This window comes from Cuculus canorus, chromosome Z, assembly GCF_017976375.1.
Source record: "Cuculus canorus isolate bCucCan1 chromosome Z, bCucCan1.pri, whole genome shotgun sequence".
NCBI classification, from domain to species: Eukaryota; Metazoa; Chordata; class Aves; order Cuculiformes; family Cuculidae; genus Cuculus; species Cuculus canorus.
The window spans coordinates 12,488,472-12,510,371 of record NC_071441.1 but is presented as its reverse complement, the minus strand read 5'-3'; the positions used below and the strand labels follow the sequence as shown (position 1 = coordinate 12,510,371).

Sequence of the window (21,900 nt, the reverse complement as noted above, 5' to 3'; positions counted from 1 at the left end):
AGAATAGCACGTGCTTAGAAAAAGTGTCTTTCTGAAATCTGTAGAAGCATTCACAAAAGGAAGGCAAGAGGAACAACTCTACTTTGTTAATACCATAAAGATTTAGTAGTTCTTTATTTCAAGTCTTTTAAAAGTCTTCCAGTACTTGGTATTCTGTGCCAAGTCTTTTATTTTTTCACCTGACAGACATAATTACCAAAGTTTCCCTGCTTCTCTTGCATTTATAACAGCTGCATGTTCCCCATTTTAGGGAAATGCTTGACACCATCTAACATAAAAACTTACCAGATCACAAACAAAATGATAATAAAGTGGGACCTGCCTGCAACTCCTATGTCCTACGAGCTGAGATACAGAGAAAGACTCACAAAATCCACTCAGTGGATGCTGGTAAGTACTTCCTGATGACCATCACTTGAGAGCATGATATGTCTTACTACCAGCTCAACAGTACATAACATGTAAGGATGGAAGTCGACAGGATGCTGCTGAAGACAGCACATGATGTGCATAGCAAGGAAGATCAGTGTGCAGACATCATGTAGTCAAATCTCACAAAGGTCTCTCAGTTTTGTTCTAACAGATTCTAATGTATTTAGGAAAGAAATATCAATAGTTTTATACAGCATGTCAGCTGGTTTATTAAACCATCTATGAGACACCACAACCACCAGTGATTCAAAAGATGACGAAGATATCAGAAATGCCATACAAACTCGAACCCTGATTACTCTTAAAGTGATGGGGCATATTACCGTTTTGCTGAATGCATCACTAGGTGATGAGAATGACCAAGTGGTCTAAAGACTAGAGGCCATGAATATTCATTATTTCCCATGTCTCAGCTGATCCTATGAACTTAGGCTGTAAATTCTTCATAATCACATGAATGCAGACTGCATTTACAGATGGAACTGGAGGGAAAGGGCCAGTAGGGTCGTACAAGCACAGAGAACATATAAAGCCAGCTGAGAATAGCATGTATCAAGAGTAGGATTAATGTATGTGTAATGTAATTTAACAGTCAGGTCTTAAATTCATTTCATTTCTCTCTTGTCCTGTAGGAGATTTGGGGTCTTTCTCTAACATTGTGTATTGTGGTACACAATATTTGTAATTTTATTTTTTTTTTCTTGTGACCAAGGTAGTTTTATTAGCAAAATTATGTTAAGTGAATTAATTAACTTTAATTAAAAAGAAAACACTGCAGAAAACCAAAGAGAAGAGTTAGTCACCTAATAGTGGGGGATCTGGGTGGATTTTTGTTGGTTTTATTTTGGATTTGGGTTTTTTGGGGGGAAATATATATAATTTAGAGAACAAAACTTCACAGCAGACAAATATTTCAATCTGCAATAGCACTTCTACTAAAAATATAATAACCCCTAGAACTGATCAGGCCAAAAGTCCATTTAAGTCAGAATGCTGTTGTTTGATAGTGGCCACCAATGAACATCTTGGGAAGACCATAAAATAGCTCAAGAAAACAGCAGCAGCTTTCTATCATGATTTCTCCTGCAGTTTTCAGCTCAGGAATTTCCTTAGTCACAGATGGTGTTTTTGTTTCAGGACAATCGACATTCCCTGTACAGTCACTGGAACTCCAGTGCCATCGTCAACTGTAGGTGCACATTACTTCTCTGGTGCTAAGGCATAGGCAGCCACATATTCAGTCCAGATGCTCTCCTTAAATCAGTCACATGGATCTATGTGACTATCTACATACTATAGCATTTGAGAATAAGGGGATTTTAAAAAAAAAAAAAGAATTTACCTTGACATCTTGTTCTTCAGAATGCCAACAAGGCTCATGACTAAGTAAGTTATTATTTTCAGTATATATAATGCCTAATTGATTTTAAGAACAATGCTTAGACCTAAACTGTTCCTTACATGTACTGACTGACCATAACGTGTTCATGAAAAAGAGGGTGTTGCCTTGAAAGAATGAAAGACATTAGTTAAAATATGTAGTAATTTGTCTTTAATGATAGGAACCTCTACTTTCAGCTGCAGTCAGACTAGCCCTTGGCTGAGGAAACAGTTAATATAAGACTATGTTTTAATGCTGCCATAAATTAAACATCTTTTTTTTTAGGTGCCTGTAGGAAGAAATGCAGTCAATGTCACCATTCTGAATTTAAATGCTATGTCTTCATACACTGTTCAGCTCAGGTGCACAGCCAAGGATGGTCTCCACTGTGTTTGCATTTGGAGTAAAGAGATTTTGGTCCCTCACAGTAAGTGAAATACAGTTTTGTCCCATTGGGAATAAAGAGGGGTGTAAAAGACAAATCCTGTATCATATGAAATAACATTGTCAGATACTGTTGAAAGTACAAAGATTAAACTGATTCATATAAGCACGTATCTCCATCTTTTTCTATGTTTGCCAGAACTCATGAACAAACCAAGGATATCATACAATGCAACTACAGAAATCTCTCGAGGCAAAAGAAGTGTTCTTCTGAAGTGGGAGGTAAAGTTCACTTTGACTTTGAGTACCTTCTGTTATGTGTGTACTACTATTATTACCTTAAAGGAATAAAACAGACTTTCTCATTGTATTGAGATTACATCATATAAGCAAAAGGCACTGAATATTGTACTCATGCTTCAGAATTCGCTGAATTTTTATGGTAGTATTTTAGGCGCTAGGAACTAGCAAGGAAAACCAAGGCAATTTATAAACTTGAAAATATATTTAAACAGCAATCAAAACCATTGAGAATAAAGATTCTTTCCAGCTTGCATTAAAAATTGATGTGCCTTGAGTTTTTCTTCTAGAATTAAGCATTCCTTGAAAGATCCTCATCCAGTCTTTAGTGCATGCAAGTGACACATCTCGTGTTTCACATGTTCCTAGGAGAATTCATATTCCCCAGAGACCAAAACCTTTTAGAAAAGTTTGGTAAATCTACTATTTACTAATTCAGAAGCGCAAATTCATTATAATCAGGACACAAAAAGAGCCTCTGGCTTACAAGTGCACTATTTAGCTGCATGGTTCTCTTAATGACATTTGAAGTCCAAACCTAAACGAGAGGTATCCCCTCTTCTGCTGCAGGAGTTATTGTCAACTTACTGACTATAGCAGATCAGTCAGTTTTCCCAGCTGAAGTCTCCTTGGTAAGAAATGAACAACTGACAATATTGAATGTGTAGTCAAGGAGTCAACACTCAAGTTCAATAAGCAAGGTGTTATTAGAGGTAACAAATCAATTCTACCTAGATTATGAGAGAAACAACATCTAGAAACTCTAAGAAGTTTGCCATAGGGGACATCCCTGGCAGAAAGGACAGAGGCAGGTAGAGTTTTGAAATATAAGAAGACATGGAAAGTTTTGTAGTTACCACTTCATTTTTGGTAAGGAGGATGAGGGGGGAAAGACAGCAGAGGAAATAGACACCTCATCTCCTGATAAGAATGGGAGATCCCCCTTTCTCTCTTATCTCCTGAGATGCAGGCAAAGCTGCACAGTAAGTGATTCACTTTGCGATAAAGAAATAGACCATACATGTCAATTTAAATGTTAAGCTAAGGGGAGAAATTATTCTCCATCTAAATGCTTTAGTAACAAAACAAAGTAATATTAAATATAGTATAAGGGCTGGAATCTTCATCCAGGATAACACTTACATTAGCCTGCTATAGGAAATAATGTTCAAGTCCAGGTGGATTCAACAAATATTGAAGAGACAGAGGGAAGGCGAGCACATGTTATATGTAGAGAAAAAACAATCTTCAGCTCTGCTGCCATACTTGTTTAAGCTGATCTGAAATAAAGGAAACAGCTTAAAGATGTTAGAGGCTGGCTATATCTCCGGTTTTGCTAACGTTCAGACCAACAGTGATGCGTCAGCTGGCTTCAGCTCTAAACTTCCGACCAGGCAACCTGTATTACTTTCATGGCTGCAAATAGCACAGCACCTCCTGCAGGACTGCACAAGACAGAGCAGTGCTAGCCTTTTCCAGTCTCATTTTACTAAGCTAAAAAAGCAAACTTCTACTAGTTTCTTCTTGTGCAATACACCTCATATTTCACATATCCTAGGATTTATTTCCCCTACACAGAAAACTTTCCAGTGTCAAAGCATGGTATGGAAACCATAACACTACTCCTTCAGCAACTTTAAGAGAGCTTCAAATAATGACACAGTCCTTCCCTTCCTATCCTAGGGAAAACATCAGTTCCCATTTTAAGAGCTTCCAGTTTTACCAGAAATTCATGTCAACACATATGTCTCTGTCTTTTAAATTACTGAATGTCATCCTGTCCATGTTACTCCAAAATTATCCAGTTACTTAATTAAGATAACCCAAACTCCCAGCTTTGAGGCATCTTCACACTATTAATTTTGTGCCGATAAGTAACAGACAAGCTTAATATCGTAAGTGATCCTTGCAGAATTCACCGGCTTTGTGTATTGAGTTCAGTTTTTATCTAGATTACAGTAATTTCCATTTCTGTACACTTATCTTCCAGTCTCTCATGAAGATTAGTACAGCAAAATAATGAGTGAACCATCCCCACCTAAAAGTTTGTAGCAATAGGTATATAATATATTCGAAAGTAGTAGTATAATTACTAGTATTTATCCTCGAAGAGACCAGATGCCTAACAGAGCCTAGTAGATGAAGATTCCCAGAGGCATAAATTACAATTAAACAACTCTCATTAACTTTTCAAGCTCCTAATTATGAGAAGTATGTTCCACTGAAATGTAGTGAACATTACAGCCGCTTCGCTGCTGTTAAAACTAATTGGATACGCATAACTAACATCCCAATTAAACAAAACACTTAATCCTGTGCTTAAATCTTCTCAGTTTAAGCATGTTCTTAATTTTAGGGAAATGCTTTGCTTTATTGATTCCTAATAACCTAATCAAAACAGTATGATTTCATCCCTGTCATTAAAAGTGACATTTTGTTTATACGATTTAATGCCTGATCATTTTAATAATAACATAATAACATTTACATGATAATAATCTTTTTCTTCTTACTAGGTAACACAAACTGACAACATCCTTGGATATTATGTCAATGTAGAAAGAATACCCAACAGTTGCAGATATTTGCCAAATCGCATACTTCTAAAGGACAGAAAAGTTCTTCTAAATCTCTCCCTGGCTTATTACAGAGTTAACATTTCTGCCTATAACGAAGCAGGAGAATCTCCACAAGCCATGTACATTGTCCCAGAGTTCTCTGCAACAGGTGTGTACCGTATCATTCACTCACTCCAGCAGTGGAGGATTTTTATGAGCAGTCTCCGGGCTATATTTGACAGTCTTTGGGACACGGTTAAGCAGTCTTTTGAATGTTTATTAGGTTAATATTTTTGTCTAGGGAGAGTCAGTACCGGGTTTTTAAGAAAGGGCTTTGATAGAAGTTAATTAACAGACTAAACAATTTAGTAGTCCATTACAACTTCTTTTTTCTCAAGCCAGATAAATATGTGCTAGATCTACTTATCGAAAAGGCTTATGGAGTGTAGTAAAAGTTAAGTAGATGCCAGCAGTTTAAACAAAGTTCACAGAATTCTGTGCAAATCTAAGTTTTTTTATCAAATAACTATTAAGAGCCCTGCTACTGTCCTCTGTTTCAGTATTGCCCCTACTGGCGTATGGAAGGAGGAATAGATAGGATGTACATGGGGGAGATACTGGCATTGTGTTCCCAAGATAAACTCCTTCTCGGTGTGCACAGCTTTTCCTCAGCTAGTACAGCCATTTTCTTTAATTTTAATTTATTATATTGGTTTTCAGACACGAGATGAAATAGACAATTGTGTCTGTCTGCCACAAGATCCACTTCTTACCCCAACACAATGTGTTGCTTCTCTACCTGCCACCCCCAGGTTTCACTCAGGTCTTTCCTAGATTGACAGTCCATCTTTAAAAATCTCAAAATATTTAAGATCTTTGCAAAGATTATGAAATGTGAAATGATACAGCTCTAATCCGTAATTAGCCTCTTCTTCTCATCGCCCAGCTAAGCACTATCTCATAGTTGCTCTGCATGTAGGGGGTAATAGCAGCTCACAGGAGATTATTTAGCAATGTCAGGCTTCTTCTTCCTGAGTCTTGGAACAACCAGTTCTCCTTTTCTTATTGTGGGAAATTAAAGGTCATGAACAGCAATTAACACTTGAGGTCACAGAGACCATTGCAAAGTACTAACCGCTAAGTTTCCTTTATTGACATAGTAGTGTAAGCTTTACTATATACTCGTCACCTATAATAACATTACTTAATGAATAATCTTTGAAAAAGAGCAAAGAGAATAAGCAAGCACGAGAGAGGAGGACTGCTTTCCTATTTATTGCTCTCTATTGTATATTTGTTAACAGACTTGCCTGGCCAAATCCATGTCAAACACCACGGAAGTAATGCCATTGTTACCTGGACTCCAGAATACAATCCAAACTGTTTTGTGGTTGACTGGGGCACTGGTAAAGAAGATATGTACATGAAAATAGTAACTACAGCTACTGGAAATTTCACGCTAGGTAACAACCACCACATCTGCTTATGGAGGCACCATTTCATTTACTGGCTATTTTTGGTTGAGGATGGCAGGATTTTCACTCTGTTTATAAGAGCTAGCTGCACATCCAGATATGTACAACTCTTGTCTTTGTCCACTACTGAGACATCATCTAATTTTTAGCAACACCAATGCAAGTAAAAAGCAGATTTTTTTCCATAGGATTCTACCAGTCACAGTTGGGCAAGAAATTTAGCTAAGCTTCTGTTGCTAGTATGACATCTCTCCTTGAGCACATTCCAAGCAGACCTATATGCTACTGGCTTTAAAACAAAATATGTTTCCTTGTCCCTAGGTAAATTTAACTTTAAATATAAACCACACAGTCTCCCTTAAATTATATCTTTTATCCCAGTGGCTGTCCTTGTCAAAGCCTAAGTTCTCAGCTTTGGTGTTCTGCTTACCAAGCTAGGCAGGATGAGCTGCAGCAAGGGGTCATTTTATGGAAGGGTCATCAAAAATCTTAATGAAAATCATGTTGCTAACTCTCGCAAAGGCCATTCAGGACTGTCTTTTATATATAGTAGAGAACTTTTAGCTTCAGAGTTTTACAAATGAATGTACTGTTTTCCTTGGTCCTCCTGTAATACCTGCACTGACACATCGCATGTCACTGTTTTGCTTGTTTTCATATACACCAGCTGAGGTGGAAGTGTTTGGCCTTGAAGATATCTGCAGCCATTTTAGTTCCCTACTTCTCCTTCAGCTACTCAAGCCTTCCAGAGGGAGACTGTAAGCAGATATGTCATCTTCTAAAAGCAAACTCATGTCACGTCTTGTTCTGCTTTTGAAATAGTTTGTATTAAGTGTCTAGAGACAATGAAGAAGGTTGCACGTATTTTTCACTCAGTGTAAAGCACTGCAAACTTGTACTATGCTTTGAGTCTCAAAACCCAAGATCTATACAGAAAAACTATGAAGATGTTGTCTTTCCTCCACTACTTTATCATTCATAACTTTTCAGTAAGCCCTGATGTTTATGTATTTTCCAGACAATATCCAGCCATATAAACTGTACCAAATAATGGTACATGCGTCTGATGCGTGTGAGTGTGAAAATTTCACAAGCCATGAAAAGACTTTTGGAGTGACCCAGTTTTACTCAGCTGAAGGAGGTATTCCTCCCCTCTATATTTCCTTATCCTTTCTTCTTGTTTCCTGTATGCAGCAAAAAAAAATAATTCTACGTGAAATTTCTTCTCTAGATGCCTTAGCAGCATTGTCCAGTCAGTATTGCTGACCTTTGGTCCAAGTGGTTATGCACTGGCAGTGGATGACCTGAATGCTGTTCCTTACTGATATATCCACAAAGATATTAATATACATGACATTGCCAAAATAAGAGAAAGAGGGTCTTGGAATTACTTCTCCTTATAATTCAAACTTTACTGTGGCCAAAGTCAGACTTTCAAATCCCAGTTTGGTACTGTCTTTTGTTGCAAGTTGAAATAAATCCAGCTGTGGCTATTGGAGTAGAAGTTTTCGTAATGAAGCAGTCACAATTTCTACTTGTTTTGGTATTGCTTAAGATGAGGGTTTTTTACTCTGTGGGATTTCTCCTTTCTCTTCCACCCTTTATATTAATATTTAAGACAACTAGAATCAGGCAAGATTCCAGTCATATATGCATAAGTATTGATGCAAAAATTATTATCCAATCTTTAAGTTCCTAGGACAGGTCCAGCTAATGTGACAATTCTGAATATCACAAAGCATACTGCATTTGTGAAGTGGACTGCAATAGCTACTGAAGACTGTTTGGGCTTTCTTCAGGGATACAGGATCACCTACACAGATTTATCAAGTAAAAATTCTCTGGGTGAGTCATTATTGCTCAGAACAAAGCAGCAGCTCAGAGCTTTTTCATCACAGGAAAGTTTCATGAAGATCATTCAGTGCTTTTGCAGCACACTACTGAATTAAGTTAGATTTCCACGGGAATTAAGCTCTCTGAAAGTTCAGACCTTGGTTAGCCTTTTAATGTCCTAGATGGTCCCATGAATTCCTGGAACTTTCTAGATGTTATCTCAAATTAAATATTGACAAGAAAATACTTTCTTAAAACTTTCTGTTCTAAGACTACTGCAGAATTCTCTGAAAGGAAGATGTACGTCAGTATTTCTGAGGTATTAAGATTTTAGCAGCAATATTTTTATGTTTCATTGCAGCTCAGCTAAGCTTGACTCCGAGTCCTTCTATAGGACTTGAGAAATTAATTATATATTTCTTTTTTTAACTCACTTAGCAGGGAATACAGTTTGTATTTCTCAGCTGTTTTCACAGAAACTATTATTAATTTCATTTTTAGAAGTATTTTCTTAAATTGATAGATTTTGGTTTTAACCAGATAGGATGAAACTTCTACATATGGAAATAAATTAATAGTTGTGAGCTCAAACCACTTGAGATTTCAAAAAAAACCCCAAAACTCTACTTTTTTCTTAAACATCTTTTATCCTGGTCTGTAGTAGAAAGTCTTCTTGCCATAAATAATAATACATTAACTTTACACATACTGACTTTCAAATAAAAATAAAGACATAAAAAAAAAAATAGAAGACAAACAGCACAAACACCTGGCAAAGGAGAATAGCAAGGGTTCTTGAGTTCATATTGGCCTGTGCCTTTACAGGGCCATGAAAAGTAACAAAAGCTTCAAGCATGCACTGTTAGCAGGAGTTTGGCGTTGTGCTCAAAGGGCTCTATTACACCCCAAATACTTATCAGAAAGCGAAGAGGAGATAGAGGAAGAGTATTCAGGACTGAACTTAAATTTTTTCCCTCTGCCCTAATCAGTCAATGCAACAGTGACACAAAATACAAATACCATGTTTTCCATGTTGCAGGTAGAATAATTTTATTGGAGAGTTTGGCAGAAGAAAGCCTATAGGCTACAGCGTAATTTCCACTTCTGTGAAGATCTTAAATTCACAGTTTCCCCAACCCCTCTTGTGTTTCAGCTGTAACGCTCAATCCTCCTACCACAAGTTACCGTCTTACTGGCCTGAAGGAGAAAACCATCTACCGTGTGCAGATTTCAGGATTCACTAGAGCTGGCGAAGGACCTCCAACTCTTTCACAACCTTTCAGCACTTCAAAATACGGTACTGTGAAAGCTCTATGCATCTGTGTTGCCCAGCATTAGTCTTTGTTTATGCACTACGAATGGCATTATTCTCTACACTTTTCTGTGTTTCAAGGGGTAACGAAGTGGCCATGCACAAGATTTATTATTCAATCCTTAGTTACTGAGAACAAACACAAAATATTGTTCCTTTGTCGACTCTACATCACAGAGCACCTCTGCCTGGTTTTCTTTACGTAACTTGCAGGGAAGACTTAGCTAGGGTTCCTCGCTACTGAAACCTTTCTCATGCTAGCAATATGCACATATCTTTATTTATCAATGATTCCTGTCATCAATTTCAGCAGTTTACGTGTTCTGCCTGTGACTACTTAAGTTCAGTAGTCTTCACTCTTGGCAAAAACTTGAGCAATCATGTAAAACCGATTTCCGGCTAAGATCCCTGAGCCATTAAATTTAAAAAACAAACAAACAAAAAAAACAAAAACAAAACCAACAAAAAGCAAAACCACAAAAAGCAACTAATAGTTTCTTTCAATTGCTCCTATTGCGGGTGACAGTTAATCAAAATATCTTTTGCTTTCTAATAATTTAAGTACATCTTGCTTAACAGGTCCTATCGTTCACTGTCAGAAGTTTGCTTATTTCAAAGGTGTCTAGACAGGCTAAGATCAATATAGTAGCATTTATAAAATATCATATATTGTAGGTTGGCTAAACATAGTCTCTCAAACATTTTTTACACCTCTGCAGTAAACTGGTTTTTGGTTTGACCACAGCTTCACTTAATTGAAGCTTTCTAAACAAAAAAAGAATAGGACAGACTAAGATAATAACAGCCACAGGAAAAGAAACCTGTGAAATTCAGAGACAAAAGTTTGCAAATGCCTTCTCTCCACTACAGCTTTTGTATTAAGTGATGGAGGTATGAACACAAACAAGTGAACAGTCAAAAGTGTGAAACAGAAAGAAAAATTAAAGAAATAAAAAATCTTCCTTGAAATCAGTAAGGTTTCTGCCCTTTCGTTCCACCCACTGAAATACTTCCTCCTGTCAATACAAGACGATAAGTGTCTCCAATGGAGCTTTCCTGCAGGAGTTTATTCTATTCATCCTATTGAACATATATTTGGATCTGATTCAATTTTTCAGAAAAGTAACAAAAATACAGAGTGAATTTAATGCAACATTTTAAAAACTGAAGTAATTACCTTGAATTTAAACCTCACAACTATTTCCACCATCCCAAACATCTGAGAGATTACTTAATCCATTAGAAGAATCTCAGGTTTCTTTGTCATAAAAGCCTTTTTTCAGCAACAAAAGGCTGAAATACCTTCTCTAATACCTTTTCAAACAAAATTAAGTAGTGGTTTGACTTTTAAAAAGTAGTCTTTGTTGTTGAGTGGGTTGGAAAAGAAAAATCAAGCAGCCTTTTGGCAAACAGAGTTTGTCAGTATCAGCACTACCATCACAGACTATACTTTCCTGCTGCTATTTTGGAACTTTTGGTTTAGTTATCTGTAGAGAACACCTCGACCCACTCTTCACATCACACATTGCTTTGGTTCCTGTGTTAGCAGCACAGCTCTCACTGTCAACACTTACTAAATTTGTAGTCACTTAATCTCCTTTGCGGGGGGGGGGTAAGGTGATGGTGGAAATCTTGAGTAGGTATCAACATAGGCAATAGGAGATGTATGTTCACAGCAAGGGTTGACGAACAGCTGACTGCTGACAGAACTGCCTTGACGTTCCCAATAGCTGAAGCATGCCACCTAGCAAAACATAGAATCACAGAATATGATATAGAATGGTTTAGGTCAGAAGGGACTTCAAAGCTCAGGTAGTTCCACTTCCCCTGCTATGGGCATGGACACCTTCCACAGGATCAGGTTGCTCAAAGCCACACCTAACATAGCCTTGAACACCTCCAGAGACGAGGCATCCACAACTTGTCTGGGCAACATGTTCCAGTGCCTCATCACTCTCACAGTTAAAGTTTCTTCCTAATATCTAAATCTCCGCTCTTTCAGTTTAAAACTGTTACCCTTCATCCTATCGCTGCAGTGCCTGATAAAGAGACACCCCACAGCTTTCCTCTAGGCCCTCTTTAAGTTCTTAGAAGGCTGCTATAAGGTCTCCCCAGAGACCTTCTTCTCTGAACAAGCCCAACTCTCTCAGCTTGTCCTTGTATGGGAGATGCTCCGGCCCCTTGATCGTATTTGTGGGCCTCCTCTGTACTTGCTTTAACAGTTGCATGTCCATCCTGTGTTGGGGACTCCAGAACTGAATGCAGTACTCCAGTTAAAGTCTCATGAGAGCAGAGTGGAGGGGTAGAATCACCTACCTTGACCTCCTGGTCACAATGTTTTTGATGCAGCCCAGGATACTGTTGGCTTTCTGCAAGGCAAGCACACATTGCTGGCTCACAAACCGGATTACTCTTACCAGGACTAGGTAGGATCTCATAAATAATAACCAACCCAAACCCTACTAGTAAAACCTGAATCAGATTAAAAGCCGCTTTCAACCAAATAGTTTCTTATGAAGTCACCTCTGGATCAGGCTCCTGACCTATTAAACAAGCTACAGGTCACATAATAACATGGGGAGTAGGAATACTTCTCTTATTATAAGTGTTTGAGTGATATCTTTGGATGGTGGATTTAAGAATTCAGCACATATATTTAGATACCTTAAAAACACAAAACAGAAAGCGTCAGACCCTCCAGAAATCCCAGGTCTTATTTTAGCTAGATTTCAGTTACAGGAATCCCAAAACACATACAAAGTTTGACTTGATTGTATTAAATTTTTCTCTTGCAGAAGAAATATAGCTTTTCTGTACCTGATACTGTAAGTCTGATTCAATCTCTTAATTTCTCATCAGATAAAGGAGAATTCGAAGGTTTTGTGACCGGCTTGTGTTTCAGCATGATGTTTATTCTGGTTTTTGCACCTCTCATTTGTTCTCTGGTGCTTAAAAGGTAAGAAACAGATATTGCCTGAAGTAGTTAGCAGTACTTGCCATCCCACTTATTTACACAGTGAGAACAATTACGAACCACTATAAGATGATTGAAATAGTTTGTCAAAAATCTATAATCTTCTGATTTTGATACAGTTATCTGACTAATTGTTGGCTTAAACACTCTCAAAAAGAGCACGAACAATTCCTCACAGTGGAAAATAGGTTATATATATATAAAAGCATACATTTGATGATTTTGCTCTTTCATTCCCAACTGATAATCATGTCTCTTCTATTAAAACACAAAAATAAAATCCTGATGTATGCACAAATTGATGTTGCCACCTAAGCAGTTTTCTGCAAGTACATTTGGATGTTAACTGCATAAATTATGCACATAAGAACATAATGAGAAGGAGATATGGATGGATGAGTAGCAAGACGAAAGGATAACAAGGATGCCTGTAAGATATTGATGAAGTCCTCTTTTTTCAGGAGAAATTATTCTGTACAGTAATAAAGTACACACAAACACACACCTTAATTAATCTGAGGTACCATATTAGGGGAGTGAATTACCACAAAATGAAAAATGGCTTTAATAGTAATGACTTCTAATACTCATTTTCTGATAAACCTGGTTGCCTACAACCATTGATGTTACTATTTTGATACATAGAACACTACTCTCCCTTTTTCTCCTTTTTACAAAGCACCAGCCTCAGAAGCTGGAAGCGTAGCTGCTGAAGGACAGAAGAGACTGGCTGTCCAACCCATAGCTTAAAAGCTGTACAGCATGACGTAGTTTGCTTTTGCTTATGCATCAGGCTAAACTGCTCTTGCCACTGGGAAACAGACTGCACTTCACATTAAATCTCCTGTGCACTTTGGGATTTTACTTTAAGTTGCTCTATATTTGATCCAGCCTTTTTTGACAAGAACTGCTGAGAGCTACACAGAAGTTTTGACATAGAGCAAACTTCACTGTGTTAAACAGAAGATCATACTTCATTGTCTGGGCACACTAGGAAAGAATGCTTGGAAAACTGAAAAAAAAAATACCCAAAGAGCACAGAGAAGCCTGGCATAACACCACAAAACAGCAATTTAATGTGTAGTAGTATTGAACACCTCAAACTGAGATGAAGAGTTCCAAGGATACCCACATCTCAGTTGCGTGCTTGATTTGTAAAAAAGCCAGTCAAACACCCATCTTCATATGATCAGCAAGAAGATCCGATAAGTCTACAGCCTCATGCTGTGTCTCAAACCACAGCCCAAGCAGAGGCAAAATACCTTATAGCTAATGCAGTCCAGGTTTGGTTTGAAAACCAGGTAACACTGAAGCCAGTACTGAGGCATGGTGATGGGCTACGTAACCTCCCACAGATCCTAACGGTTCCATTGGGTTTTCTTCCAGTGGGGGGCAAGGCAGAGGAGGCAATCTCCCTCTGCTCCCACAGGTGCCAGTGATGAGCAACCAGGGATGACGGATGCCAATGGGATCAGCTAGCTCAGCAGAAACACCTTTTGGAATTCCCATCCCACAACCTGATCTTCTGCCAAGAAATCACAGCTGGCCTCTGCCAGCCTGGGGACAGCATAAGGATCCCGCGGTGGTGGGAGTGATGAGCAGGCCATCATTACACCCTGTCCTCTTGTGAAAGGCGAGGGAAGACAATGCCTGGGTTGGTGGCCATAGTGGGGGTGGACCAGGGAGGCTAGAAAGCATGGCAGTTTTTTGCCAGTTTTGTTGTTTCTGAGCCCCTGAGTGCAAGGAAGAATCTTGAAAAAGGGCTCTGATGAGAGGTCTGTGGACAAGGAACCAGCTGAAACCCACTTGAATGGCTTGGCTGACAAACGCAGCTCTACCTTACAAACCCCTTCCTCTATAGCAGAAATAGCTGGTATGAGTTTCTAGTGAAGGTTTGTTTAGATTCATGTCAGATGAAACAGTGAGGTGCTGTATGTAATAGCCCCCAGAAAAGCCAAACTCAAAACAATCAGAAGAAGGCAGGAGCTGTGCTGTCTCCCAGGTTCTGGTCTGTAGGTCGCAGGCAGAGCTTCTTCCAGGGCATTGGTGTCATTGCACAGAAGCTAAAAGCAGCAGTATCTTGCTCTTTGTTTGAGGAAAATGAACTTCTAAGTAGAAGCCCAGGAGCAAATGCTTACTAAAATAAACTTCCTCCCAGGAGTCTTCAAGGAAGATGAAGATTTTATGGAAATGATAGCAAACTAGGCATATGCAATGATCAGACATATAGAGACAACATTACTAGCTCCTGTAAAAGTTCCTTTGTCCTTAAGCAAAGTTGCCGATTGTCATTAACTCAACATTTCAGTGTGGACTACCAAGCTTGCTCCTCAGCTTTTAATTGGAATTATGCTTAAGAAACACTGTAGAATGTTGTGGTTTGATAGCCATTAAAATACCATTGAAATGTATGTATAAATGGTAGTTAATTTAAATGCTTAGGAAATGTCAGCCCTTTGACCTGAAAATAAAACTAGAATATTTCTTTACAGGCTGAAAATATCATGTTGGCCCAGTGTACCAAGTCCAAGAAACAGCAGTGCACTCCAAGATATGGTAAGTACACTTCTGCTAGTGAGAAAAAATACACCAGGCTGATCTTTCAGTAATGCTAGTTATTAGTCTTTTCACACTTCACCCTAGTAAATATCTAATATCAACAGTTGGGAAGCTAGGCTAACATAAGAAATACAGGATGGGGGAGGGCTTTTTTTTAGGCAGAGGCTGTATACATCTTTGAATTTAATAAAGGCTCTCAGACTTTTTTGAGAACCATACAGCTCATAAATAAGGTATGATTGTTAAAAGAGCAAAGCAAAGTTGAATGGGGTGAGATCGAGGGTAAAGAGAGAAATTAAGTTTTTGTATTCAGTCTGTTTTCACCAACTAGAACTGCTCATTATATACAAGTTGCGCAAAATACAAATGCACCTTGGCCTAATCCCACAAAAGTCTGGCAGAGGAGGTCACGTATATGGTGTTTTCTGAAATGTGCTCCTCACCCCTCAGTCTCTACCTGTTTCCAGAGCAATCCGGGGGCTCTGGTTGGTCAGCTGGTAGCCGGCTGAGGAACGCTTCCTAGTCAACAAGCACCAAGGTTCATCAGCATGTTCATATCTTGCCCACTACTTTCCCATAAGCATTGCCACAGAAATATGAATTTCAGGACTGAAGGAGCTCCTGCAAATCAGCTGTTAGAAGGAGGCTGCTGGAGACCATGTTATTCATTTTTGCCTATTAGTGGACTTATTTGCACCTTTGTATCCTTACCTCCCCACTTCTACGCAAGTTTCTGCTCCAGCTTTGCTGACACTTGATTCTAAGAGTCTTCCTTCTAGAATACCTCAGTTTATCTCTTAAGTGTCAGACTACCAATCATTATAATTTTGGAGCAGGAACTTGTACTGCTTTCCTTTTTAAATATTTTAATTTTTCTGGCAGACGTGAACTTAATTTGGCATTCAGAGATCTAGTTTCTGAAGCCAAATTGTGAGTTTTAACAAAGCAGACTTCTGTCTATTTAGTCAATGATCAGGCAGAAGCTGGAAGGTATCTACAAGTCAGACGCTGTCTATGTCTAGGACACAGAATGAAATAATCAGAAACAAAATTTCAGAAGACTCCGACAGGCTGCTAGAAATCATAAATTTTACTGAACATCAGCATCACTCCCTTCAGCAAAACAACTATGAACTTTCTTATCTCAGATTAGGACCTTCTTGTTTCCTTCCATCAAAATATAGATAAAGAAGTGGTGAACTCAGAGGTAGTATCAGATAGTCATTTTGCCAAAGTCAGATAATGCTGAACAAAGGAGGAGCAGGTGTGTGAATGTACAGCTGTACAAAGCGTTTCAAAAGTGATGCTGTTAGATTGTGGTTTCACTGTTTTGTTTGGTTGAAGAAATTCATCTGTTTACAAACACCAAGCAACTTCCAGCTCTCAGTGCTGTGGTTCAGATAGCCCTCACTGACCACTCTGGTAAAGATAACTCCAGCAAAGATAACTCCAGCTAGTCTTCTTGCTCCTTCTCCACCATGTATTTAGAAATACATATATCTGCAGATTCAATACTTATTTGAAGTGAGACTTCTCAAAGGCAAAGGAAAGAATCCAGTGTATTCAGCATTTCAGCAATTTCTGCCTTGAAGAAAGTTCTGATGTAATAATAATCTTATGTGGAGTTAAAACGCAGGATAGAAGTTCAGCAAGAAAAAGAATAAGAACTACCAGCCAAAATAACTTAATGGGCTCAAAGAATAATTTGGCATTGTGAAGAAGTACAGGTAGAATACATTGAGGATGCACGCTATAGAAAAGACAAGTAGGTTTTATGAACCAGAGTGTCACTTCGACATAAATATTTAAAAGCAAAATATACCTATTTAAATGCATTTAACTGTTCCTGCAGTGGTCAAAGCAACTATAAAAGTAAACAAAGCCTGTATTAGCCAAGACTGGTAGAGAAATACTGTAATGTTGATAACTTGGCAGAAATAGAAGTAACAGATAGCAAATAGGGGCCTGGGGGAAAGCAGAACAAGTTCCATGTGAGTAGACAGTCCAATAAAGCAGTTACCAGTGGTGTAGTAATAGAAGTAGTCTGATTATTATGAACAGTTCATGAACTATGGAGAAAGGTTTTCCTCAAATGAGCACTGTAAAATGGAAGCGAAGAGTAAATCTTACTATATTCCATATATTTAAGCTATTTGTAGGTTGTTCCAAGACTAAATTCCATCAGAGCAATGTAGTATCTTTTGACAGAAACGTGTATATCATCCAGGTAAGTGTCAAGATAATTTGTACTTTAAATCCAGATAGAGCATTATTTACTGCAGTCTAAGACTATGATACATCTCATGGTACAGAGCAGCAGGAGGAACTGGAGGCACTCTCGGTTCAGTCAGCACACGGAGGACAGGGGAATGAACTGCAGAGAGCAAAATGGCCAGCCAGACACATTTATCAGTGTCCTATTCTTCACAGTAATTCAACATTCTTCAAAGATGCTGTTTCCTCCTCACCTGTTAGTGCTTCTTTCAGACAGAAGCTCACGTAGGGCTTATTTTAGATTTGGTAGGTGTAGACTTATAAGGAGGTACACATCACACAGGTGTTTATTCAAAACAAGGCAAAAACTGATCAGGCAGAGGTGTCTAATCACCTCATTACAGGAGAAAAATAGAGATATTCTATGTGGGATTACTGGGATTTCAAAGAACAGTATACTCATTCCCAAGTCAACACAAATTGTAAGCAGAAAGAAAATAATACCCAGTACACTCTTATTCATTTATTGCAAAAGAACCATAACAGTTCAAACAAATTTAGAGCAACTGAGGAAGGGGGGAGGTGAATAAAATAATTTTTTTTTTTTAAAGAAACAGAGCTAACAGTTATACCAGAGAACATACTGGTCCTGACATAATTTAAAGAATATTATGCCAAAAGTGGACAAATGCAGCAGAACGGTCTAAGTGGGAAAGAAGGGTGTTTGGTGGTAACAAACTGTTTTCCATTTAATCATCCAGAATTTGAAAAAACTTGTAAACCCAGGTATACTTCGGTCACAATATGGCATTAAGTTGAATAACAAACTGCTTGCAGCAGCTGGTAGCTAAAGTTCATTTGACTGCTGCTCAGCCCAAGCTGCTGCCTTTTATACTAGCACATCTGCTAAATTTTTGAAAACTGTGGATCTCAGAACAGTGCATCATGAGGTCTATGTTTTATTACCATTACATTTTGTTCCAAGTAGACGTAAAAGCAACAAAAACTCTGTTTCAATATTAAGAAGAGGAGAAGATGGTCCTCTGAATTAGGGAAATAAATATTTTCATTCATGTTTCTAAAATTAATGAAGATTAGATAAAATGGATTGGTTAGATTATAGTACAGGCAGGACCAAGCTGCTTGTTTCCTAGCTTAATTATTTTGTTATTTATTTTAGTAAATTGCCAACCTCACTTTGCAAAAGTATGATACTAAAATTATTCGTTTTCCTTGTTTTGTCTTGCAGACTAATTGGAAACCTGTTTCAAGATCACTGCTTCAGGCCCTCTCAGACAATGATACCACCAGCCTTTATGTCATAGAGTGTGGGTCGAAGACTCCTTTGAAAACAGATCTGTTTATGGATGGTGGAGAAGAGAGCAAGTGTAAAGCTTGCCAGTCAGAAGACCCTAGCAATAACATAGACAGAAGCGTAAAGCATGAAGAAATCCCTGAAGAAGCAGTTATAAGTGAAGAAGAAGGAATCATTTCCATTACAGTACCACTCTCGAGTGATTACACCAGCGTGGAGTTCAGCCAGAAAGCCCTGATGAGTATGACTGTGAAGCTGCCAGCAAGAGATGCGCATCCTCATCTGGAAATGGAACTAAGCAGTAAGCCAGCACAAGCTGAGCATCAGATTTTGTTTGCTCCCCAAGATTACCTCAAGCAAAGCCAAGTAGTATTTTTGCCATCTGGACCAACTTTGATGGGAAAAGTCAATTCCAACTGAAGCACCTTCATAGTTTCCCATACCATAAAATCAAGTTTCAAACCCCATAATTCTTGAATGGAGCCATTAGGACCAAATAGGACAGTGAGCTGGTGACAATAGTTAGTCTCTACTTCAATGAGCTTCTTTGGTGAAACAGACTATATTAGCTGTTTCACCACAGTCCTGTAGGAAGTCCTACCATCTTCACATAGGCAAACCTTTCATAGAATTGTATGGAAAAACCTTCCAGCAAGGTATCTCTTGCCAGGGTGCTTGGTCCCAGGGCACTCAGGAAGACGTTTCAAGGCTTCCATTCTAACCACAATGTTATCCTGGTCATCAGGAGAGTTCTCTAATCACTGCAGCCAGTTTAAGATCTGATTTTCTAACCTATTAAATTCTTCAGCAGAAATTCCAGCAAGGATCCTAGCATTCCAAAGCAGCTCTCCAATTGGTGAAAACTGTCCAAACAAAAGAGTGAAAAGCCTTGAATTTAGGAATAGAAAATGATGCTTATCCATCTTTGTAAAGTGATATTAAGTCCTTTACATTTTAGCTCTTTACACCTTTATTCATCTTGGATGAATAGTGCCGTGTAAATCAAGATGATAATAAGAATATTATTAGTACTGTTTTTTCTACTTGCATTAAATTCAGGCTGTTTCTTTCTACATGTATTTACACAGACACAGAAGTCTATTCCTGTTCTCTTGTAAGATGTAGTTGCAGATATTTCATGCTGCATGCAATGATGATATGCCAAACAGACTTCAAGAGCTGAAAAGATAGTTCAGTTAATCATCCCTCCAAAGCTTGCATAGAGGAGGAGTCATTGCAATCTAGGGGATAAAAGGCTCTTCGTTAATGTGCTCCCTATGTGCCTACATCATGTATCTCCATGGTGCAAGGGGTCTGAACTGGTTTTCCAGCTTACAACAGCTGCTCATCCATGAACTCTGTAGGCATTAATGGTTTGCAGTTATTGTAGAAGATCCAGTTTATTGTTGTCATCTCTAGTTTATGGAGCATTTTATCAAAATTATTTTGCAGAGAAACAAATTGATCAACTGTATCATAAGCACCAGAGGCTTCTTAGATGGACATATTTTAAAATTCTCTCATTAAAAGTGATGGATGACTCACATACACACAAATATTTCCATGCACATCAGGCAATATGGGTGATAGAATAGCTCTGCTTACGAAAAGCTCAAAGAAATTGCATATCCCCTACTTGACTGATATAGTGACGTCCCATAACAAAAACTTTTTTTTTTTTCATTTTCCTTATTTATATTCACTCTCTATTTATTTATATCTCTCTATGTCCATTAGAACTGGCAGGAGCTAACCTGTATTTCACTGTAGGTTTTGAATTGTTTTTTCTTAGCACTCAAAATGCATTGTTTTACCACAAAGCAATCACCCCATTACCACTTAATCTTGTTTCCTCTGCTGATTGAAAGACAGGGTAACAGCAGCACTCTCAAGACTAACTCAAGGGTTTGAGCCATCTTTTAAATCTCTATCTTCATTTTTTTTTTAACTTCAACCAGGTGACATTGCCTGATTGGAATCCAAGAGAACACAAATGATCCGGCTGTTAGTGGAGTTCTTGCTTCTTGTAATACCTAGTAGAAGGGCTGAAATGAAAAGCTGTTATGACAATAAAGTCCTCAAAAGATATATAATGATTATCAACTAGTTACCAACAACATTTCTTTAATTTCTGGCCAGAGCAACTTATTTTCCTTGTGCAATTTATGCCTTTGATACCTTACTCATCCCTGCAAACTCCAAATTCATTTTTTCTTACTTTGCACCTACCAAATCAGTACATATTATGATGTCACATATGAAGTAAGTAATTAGAATCAAACCAATGGCTTGTGAGCAGTTTTAGTACATGAAGCAGCCTTCATACATGAAAATCAAAAGACAGTGAAGGCTTTTGATGTGGTATTGCCTCCACGATATTAGCCATTGCCTGATATCTTGCTAAACAAAAGGAATTTATTAGGCCAGAACAATTTCCTAGAAGCACATTTGGACCCGTTTGCCTCAAATAGAAGGGATGGATGTATTCCACTTCAGTTATAAAGCTCACAGTACATCTACTTCTTAGTTGATCTCATGAGAGCAATACCACATTCAATATCTGTATAACGGCCTTAAATTGTATCATTGGAAAAATGAGAGACACATGAAATATCCTGGTGTGGAGATTAGACATAAATTAAGAACTCACTCCATCATGATACAACTTTCGGGAGCAAAGAGAGAACATTTTACATGGAGAAAAATAGAAGAGTACATTTGCTAAACAGTTTCATCCAGCCAAAAGGGAGGGTTTGATGGAATTACATACCTCATCAGGGACGCAGGATCAAAAGGCAGGTGGTACTCAGGTCTCCAGATTAAGGGCAACTAGTGTTTTGTGGGGCTTTTCTGTTTGTTTCTCTTATGGGGATTTTTACTTTAATTTGAAGTAATCATTTGTATAATGACTGCAGAATCCTACCTCGACTAATAAACATGTGACATATTTTATTTCATGTGCTATATTACTTTTCAGGTGGTTTCAGTAGTTTCTTAGCTTCAGTGTTCTTCACTTGTGTTCTTGTTATGCTAAGAGTGAAACTACAAATACAGTGGCTTAAGACCATAAAAGCAAAAGCATTTTTTAGTATTTTTTTCCTTCTCTTTTCCCAGTCAGCATGGCTCTCAATGGCCACCATTAGCATTAGTAAGAATTTACATA

General features: G+C 38.1%; 1 protein-coding gene across 5 annotated transcripts in view; it reads left to right on the top strand.

Moving 5' to 3' along the window:
* LOC128850321 (interleukin-31 receptor subunit alpha-like) overlaps window positions 1-21,676 on the top strand; it is a 30,043-nt gene extending 8,367 nt beyond the window's left edge. For 4 of the 5 annotated variants that reach the window (XM_054053405.1, XM_054053401.1, XM_054053403.1 and 1 more), the window contains 11 exons: window positions 251-390; window positions 2,099-2,240; window positions 2,397-2,479; window positions 5,014-5,224; window positions 6,360-6,518; window positions 7,549-7,671; window positions 8,223-8,375; window positions 9,517-9,660; window positions 12,535-12,631; window positions 15,142-15,205; window positions 18,672-21,676. In XM_054053405.1, the coding sequence (XP_053909380.1) occupies window positions 251-390; window positions 2,099-2,240; window positions 2,397-2,479; window positions 5,014-5,224; window positions 6,360-6,518; window positions 7,549-7,671; window positions 8,223-8,375; window positions 9,517-9,660; window positions 12,535-12,631; window positions 15,142-15,205; window positions 18,672-19,157 (1,802 nt within the window). In that variant the 3' untranslated portion in view covers window positions 19,158-21,676. The remainder of the gene's footprint in view (window positions 1-250; window positions 391-2,098; window positions 2,241-2,396; window positions 2,480-5,013; window positions 5,225-6,359; window positions 6,519-7,548; window positions 7,672-8,222; window positions 8,376-9,516; window positions 9,661-12,534; window positions 12,632-15,141; window positions 15,206-18,671) is intronic. The other variant, XM_054053404.1, reaches the window with a different exon arrangement.
* The last annotated feature ends 224 nt before the right edge of the window (window positions 21,677-21,900 follow it).